Genomic DNA, 7,400 nt, shown 5'->3' with positions numbered 1-7,400 from the left:
TCTCCTCCATTCTCCTCTCAGGATCTTGGGCATGCACACACACGTGCCTGGAGTGTTTTAAGTTACCAGGTCCGAGACTCTAACTGCGGTCAACCACATGGGAGTACAGCGACATAGCCATTACGCCAACTGCTGGTCCCGGACATTAAACATCTTGACAGATGTCAAAATGTCCTTCAAAAAGATGAGACTCACTTATACCCACATCAACACTGAGAATACTTAATTCTCCATAATGAAGATTATCTGTCTCTAAAATTATATGACAAAATATAGGTATTTTCATTTCTTTCTTTGCTTTTCTTAAGGTTTTTGCCATATGGCACATGCACTGGCTGGAGGTAGATCAGAATTTACCCTGTAGGGTGATGTCCAGGCCACAGTGCCTTCTCCTCCATTCTCTTCTCAGGATTTTGGGCATGCACACACACACATCTACGCATGCTTTTCAACATGCTGGGTACAGGACCTGAACTGTGCAGTTGGTGTGTGGGATTCTGCCCCCTCAACTACCATGCCACTGCTGGCTCACAGGTCATAAGTTCTATGATAGACACACTCACGGGTCCCAGAATACCTGACCAGGCCTAGACTCCAGTGTGTGTAAACTAGGAGAAAGGGTTACAGAATGCAGTTTGGAATGATTCTCTAGGAGATGAAGAATAAGGTAAATCACATAGAAAATACCAAGACAAAACAGGGAGAAATTAAAAACAAACACAAATCTTTATTTCTTTCTTCCACAAGAGGCAGAGATGGAAGGGCACTGCCAACAGATCTTCACACCATGATCCACTCCCAGCTCCAGTGCTCAGGGAGGTCCTGGGAATGTAAACCCAGGACCTTTCCCATATGGGCCTAGCTGTATTACCACCGGGCAACCACCAGTCCCTCAAGAAATCCCAGTTTGATTAGCCTTGTGGAGCCACAAAATATAAAACTGTGACGAGTAACAGGCCAAGCTCCTGAAGAGGAGACTGGGCTTAACTCATGAAGTAATGAGGAGTCGACAAAAGCGTGTTGGGCAGAGGAATAAAGTGGTCAGACTTGTGTGCAGATCAATGACCCAGGTAGCAGGGAGAAGAGAAGACAAGCGTCTGAAATAAAGTGAGTTAAACCAACAACCACGTAGGAGATAAAAACCACTCTGGATATTACTGGGCACTGGGGCTGGCAGATGGCGTGGTAGTTAAGGGCACTGGACTCCCACATGGTCAATCACGGTTCAAGTCCTGGACCTGGCAGCTTGCTTTCTCACTTTCCCTTTCTCTCTCTCTCTCATTCTACTCTTTTCTGGTCAAATTAAAATAAATAAAGATAGATAAAATAATTCTTTCTTTAAAAAATACTTATTTAACTTTATTTATTTATTTTAATTTGACAAGAGAGAAAGAGAGAAAGTCCCAGGCCTGGGACTCGAACCGCAGTCAGCCATGTGGGAGTCCAGCGCCCCAACTACCATCATGCCACAACGTCCAAATAAAATAATTATTTTAAAAAATATATATTATTGAGCACCTCTGATGTGCCAGGCAGTCAGGTGCTAACACAAGAGAAAATTTCTTCCATATCAAGGAAATGTGTGCCATGAATACATAAATCAGAACTAAAGCCGCCACACATACTAGAGGCTGTGTTCACTGAAACCTTAAGGATTGCCTTACTTCTAGGATTTGGTGAATAAATCCCTGTGTTACCCTACCGTCTAATTCACTCCCTCCCTCTGTCTTTATCTCTTTCTTTTTTGTAACTGCCAAAGCGTGTGCGTGCTTGACAGAGAGAGAGGGAGGAAGCAGCCCTGGCAGGAGGTGGCCATGCTGCAACCCCTTCTCCACTGCTCCCTCCTGTCAGGATTTGGGGCATGCGCACAAGTGTGCCTAGCATGGTTTTCAAGCCCCTAGAGCTGGAACTTGAACCATGCCTGTGGGGCCAGCTCACCTCTATCTTTCTCACTTATTTTTTTCTTTCAGGCTTCCATGCCATAATCCCTTCTCCTTCACTCTCCTGGACAGGCACAAACATGCACCAGCACAATTTTCAAGCTGCCAGGTCCAGCCACATGGGAATCTAGTGCTTTAAACACCATGCCACCTGTTGGCCCCCTTCCTACCACTTTAATTTTTTAAAAAAGGAATTATTTAATTTTATTTAGTATTATTATTTTATTATTATTATTTTTTTAAAGTTTGCTCTCTCTCTCTCATCAGCGAGAGACAGAGACAGAGAGGGAACATGAGAAAGCAAGCCACTGGGTCCAGGACTCAAACCACAATTGCCATGTGGAAATCCAGCACCTTAATTATCACACAACCTGCTGGCCCCAGTATTATTATTTTTAAATTAGACAAGAGAGACCTGGAGGTGGGGAGAGCAAGCCACCAGTCCAGGACTTGAACCGCGTGGGAGTCCGACGCCTTAACCACCACGCCACCTGCCAGTCTCCACTATACCACATTTTAATCATTTTAGTTGTTGTTTATTTGGTTATTTAGTTCCCCCTCCCTTTTTCATTTAACCAATCTGTTTCTTTTAAAAAAATAATAATTATTTCTAGAATTTTATTTATTCATTCATTTATTTTAATTTCACCAGAGAGAGATATATAGAGAGAGAGGGAGGGGTGGGTGGGAAAGCAAGCCACCAGGTCTGGGACTTGAACAGTGCCATGTGGAAGTGTCCAGCGCCTTTACCACCACTCTGGTCCCCTCCGAAGTGTTTGTTTGTTTCAAAGAATTATTTTATGTAACTTTATTTATTCATGATTATTCATTTTAATTTGACCAGGGAGGGCAGAGCGAGAGACAGAGAGAGAGGGGGAAATTGAGAAAGCAAGCCACCAGGTCTAGAACGGTCGGTCATGTGGTGGCCTAGTGCCCTTAACCACACCACCTGCTAGCCCCTCCAATCTAAGTTTCTAATATCAAGATTCCCTTACAAAAAAGCAGGTCAGAACAATGTATTCCAGTCACAGTAGCACTCCTCAGAATAAGACAGACCAGGGCAGGGTGGGAGAGAGTGTGGTGTGAGAAAGCACCCCTGGGGGGAATGGCCACGCCACAAACTCTTTTCCTCCATTCTCCCCTCAGGATTTCCAGCATGCACACACATATGCTCAGTGTGTTTTTCAAGCCGCCAGATCCAGGACTCAAACATACACACAGCTGTGTGGCTCTGGCTGCCTTTACCACCATGCCGTGGCTGGCCCCAGATCCAATTATTTTATTTCCCCCTCTTTTCCTCCACCTACTCTGACAGTAGTCCTAGAATACAGACAGTAAGAAAGTATGCCTTAAAGCAGGCATGACTGGGAACCTGGTTTTGATTTTTCCGCCCAAAGAATTATTTCATTTAACTTTATTTATGCATTTATTCATTTACATTTGACCAAAGAGGAACAGGGTAAAAGAGAGCGAGGGAATGTGAGAAAGTAAGCTGCCAGGTCTGGGATCCAAACTGTGGTCGGCAATGTGAGAGTCCAGAGCCCCCAACCACTGCGCCACCTGCCAGCTCCCAGAACCTGTTTTTTTTCTGGAGAGTTTTTTGCTACAGGGTATGTGTGCTTGCCAGAAAGGGAAAGACAGAGAGATAAAAAGTAAGAAATCACCCTCCAGGAAGATGGCCACAATGCAATCCCTTCTCCCCCATTCTCCTCTCAGGATCTTGGGCACGCACGCACACGTGCCCAGTCTGAGTTTAAGCCACCGGGTCTGGGACTCAAACTGCAGTCGACTACATGGGAGTCCAGAGACATAGCCATTACACTGACAGCTGGTCCCATACAATAGAACCTGTTTTTATAAATTATTGTGTGACCTTTAGCTAATTCCTTTTCCTCTCTGCACTCAGCTTCATTTGTTAAAAGAGGATAATTACAGTACCTACTCATAGGGTTGTTGTAAAGATCATGGGAGTTAAAATGAGCCACGTGCTTAAAAGGGGTAGCTGTAACAGGAAATGCTCAGTAAACACCAGTTATTGTCACCCCTTGTAGTTTGATATCAGTCAGTGCCCAGTGGCCTCAGAACACAGCCCACAGTGGACGTGGCCAGTCTCCCTAAACTGTGGCCTCACCTTGGCACCAGCCAACTCCTTCATCATGAAGAGGGAATCGTCAGCCCGCTCGTCGTCGTCCTCGTCGTAATTCGGGGAAGGAGCACCCTCTGCTCCCTGCCGCAGCAGGCCGCCACTCCCTCGAGGGTCAAACGGGTCCACCACGATGGGCTCGGTGCCTTTAATCTCACATCGGCAGAACGGGCAGCCCTGGCCCTCTGACTCCTGTGGAGGATGCAGAGGTGGAACGACTGAAAATGTGCACACACGAGAATGACTCACAGTCAGCGCTAACGGAGAAATGAGAAGTTTTGCTCTGCCCCACAGCCAGGTCACCTTTTGTATCTGTAAAGGATATATAGTACCCCATTTTTCACAGTGATTCTACAGCTCAGAAAGTGTAGTCTGGGTGCGTACCTGCCAGGACGTGAGACAGGAGGTGCACATGAGGTGTCCGCAGGGCTCGATCTTCACGTCCTTGTCATTCTCTGCACATATCTTACACAGCTGGAATGTGGAGCCCATCTCACAGTACAACTCATATTGTTCCTTGGAATAAAAAGGAAGAGACTACGTTGAATAAATTATTGCAGTTATAAACACCGATGAAAAGAAAAAGGAAGTCTATTACTTTCGATACAGAGTTTACTTGTATAAAAATGTCACAATAGGGCGCTGGCAGGTGGTGTGCTTGGTGGTTAAGGGCGCTGGACTCTCCTCACATGGCCAACCACGGTTCAAGTCCTGGACTTAATAGCTTCTTCTCTCACTTTCCTTCTCTTTTTCTCTCACTCTGTTCCTCTTTGGTCAAAAAAATTATAAAACACAATAATTAAAAATAATGATTTTTTAAAAAGTCATGATAGCAGTCAATGTTCTCCCATTAAACCAGAAAGTATACGGTCCCATCCTATTCTAAGCTGCATGGTTTAAAGAAATACATATTCAAAACCCAGTCAGCAGTTAAAAGCTAGAGTGTTCCGAACACTTAATTGGGTGACACCGTCAGTTCCGGAGCATATACAGAAGCGTGGCTCTAGTGCACAGCAACAATAAAGCAAGGCTCACCTGGGTGACCTTGATGTGGTCTTGGGGAGTTGGTTCACATAAGCCTGTCAGGTCAGGATTCTGGTTTCGTCCATCAGGAAACAAATAGCTATAAGAAGAGTAACCAACCTTGGAGATTTATTGAAGCCAATTTATCAGTGCTTGCTAATACAGACAAAGAAAATCTAGGAATTTCTCTAGTTTAAAAGGACAACTTTGAGGAGCTGGCAGGTGGCTTGGTGATTAGGGGTGCTGGACTTCCACATAGGCAATTGCAGTTCTACTCCCGGACCTGATGGCGTGCTTTCTCATTCTTTCTCTCTCTCTGTCCCTCTCTGGTGAAATTTAAAATAAATAAATAAAATTAAATAAAATAACTCTAGGGACCAGCGGTTGGTGTAATGGCTATTGTCGCTGGACTCCCATGTGGTTGACTGCGGTTTGAATCCTGGACCCAGTGGCTTAAACTCATGCCAGGCGCGTGTGCATGCGTGCCCAAGATCCCGAGAAGAAAATGGAGGAGAAGGGATTGCGGTGTGGCCAATTCCCCTGGGGGGTGATTTCTCACTTTCTGTCTCTCTATCTCTCTCTGTCTTTCTGGAGAACGCACACGCCCTATAGCAAAAACCTCTCCAATAATAATGATGATAATAATAACAATAATAATTCTAAAAAAAAAAAAAAGGACAACTTTGGGTAAGTATAAAGATACATATTAATAATACTTGAAAAAAAATAGAACAGTCCCAAGATCTCCAAACACTGATATTCCTTTTCCAAGCATGAAGCCACAGGCTTGTGTATTAAACAAGGGGATGAGAAACTTCTTTTTTAATGGGCCAGATAACAATTTAGACTCTGCAGGCCAAATGAATCAGTGTCACATACTCTTTTTTGGTTTTTCTTTTTTAGACGTAATTTTCAAAAAGGAGAAAGTATTATGCTAGCAGGTGGCATGGAGCTTAAGGTGATCAATCCCACATGGCCGGCTGTGCAGTTTGAGTCCTGGACCCGGTGGCTTGAAAATCATGTTGGGCGAGTGTGTGTGTGTGCCCAAAATCCTGAGAGGACTAGAGAAGGGACTGCGGCCATACCTCTAGGGAGTGATTCTCACTTTCCCTCTCTCTCTCTCTCCCCCTCAACCGTGGTTCAAATCCTGGACCCAGAGGCTTAAAATTCACATCAGGTGCATGTGCATGCATGCTCAAAATCCCAAGGAGAATGGAGAAGGCACTGCTGTGTGGCCATCCCCCCAGGGGGTGATTTCTTGCTTTCTGCCTCAGTCTCTCCAGCAAGTACACATGCTCTATAGCAAAAATCTCTCACTAAAAAATAAATATGGGACCAGCAAACAGTGCAATGGTTATGTCGCTAGACTCCCACAGTTGACCAAGGTTTGAGACATACCTAGACTCAGCACCTTAAAACTCATGCCCGGTGCATGTGTGAGGAGACTGGAGGAGAAGGAATTGTGGCATGGCTGTTCCCCCTTGGGGGTAACTTCTTGCTTTCCATCTCTCTCTCTGTCTCTGCAGCAAGCACATGTGCCCTATAGCAAAAATTTCCCTCCCAAAAAAATAAATAAATAAAAGTAGTAAGAAGTCAATTAAACCACTGATGTAATCTATTAGGAAGCTTCTAATATCAAACTGCTCTGAGATTTGGGGCAGTACCTCTTTCAGTTCCAATACTACCATGGAGGGTGACACCCAGGGGAAATGGATTTTCCTAATCACGTTACAAACACAAAGCAGTTTTCTGAAACTTGGCCAAATGTTAGTATTTTTAGTGATCACTGACTGACAACCAATTTGAATTCCCCCAAAAATGGCAACCCTAGAATAATATGAACTTAATCATAAGTATGAGCATAGGTTGTAAAGGCCAAAGCCTGAAGCAATACTGCTGAACAAAGGAAGTTATGATGAAGGTGGGCGAAGGCCTGGTGTCGGTGGAACATCTAATCATTCTAATGCTGGCAGTAAAATAACTGGTAACATCTCCTGCTAATTGCTATTAAGCTGTCAGAAAAATCAGGACACATTTTTGCATAGAAAAACATAGAAAAATACATTATGACTTTTCCAACAACCCAATATATTTTTATATGTAACACAGACTTGAAAATAAGTTAATATTTGGAAAAGGAGAAAGATAAAGTTTATTCACGGCAATAACTTAAGCACTGGAGAATAATAATTTCACTCACAGAATCCCTATCAAATAAAATCAAAGTCCTACAGAAGCTGAAGGTTATCAACATAACTTGTTTCCTGAATCTTTTTTTTTTTTTTTTTTGGGGG

General features: G+C 43.9%; 1 protein-coding gene across 1 annotated transcript in view; it reads right to left on the bottom strand.

Moving 5' to 3' along the window:
- The window catches only part of CBL (Cbl proto-oncogene), a 101,209-nt gene that overhangs the window by 26,590 nt on the left and 67,219 nt on the right, over positions 1 to 7,400 (bottom strand). Inside the window, exons 8-10 of the mRNA XM_006152326.3 lie at positions 5,119 to 5,206; positions 4,468 to 4,599; positions 4,072 to 4,275 (exon numbers count right to left, since the gene is read on the bottom strand). Of these exons, the coding sequence (XP_006152388.1) occupies positions 4,072 to 4,275; positions 4,468 to 4,599; positions 5,119 to 5,206 (424 nt within the window). The remainder of the gene's footprint in view (positions 1 to 4,071; positions 4,276 to 4,467; positions 4,600 to 5,118; positions 5,207 to 7,400) is intronic.

Source organism: Tupaia chinensis, unplaced genomic scaffold (assembly GCF_000334495.1).
Source record: "Tupaia chinensis unplaced genomic scaffold, TupChi_1.0 Scaffold000348_1, whole genome shotgun sequence".
Taxonomy (NCBI): domain Eukaryota; kingdom Metazoa; phylum Chordata; class Mammalia; order Scandentia; family Tupaiidae; genus Tupaia; species Tupaia belangeri.
This window is presented reverse-complemented; position numbering and strand designations above follow the sequence as displayed.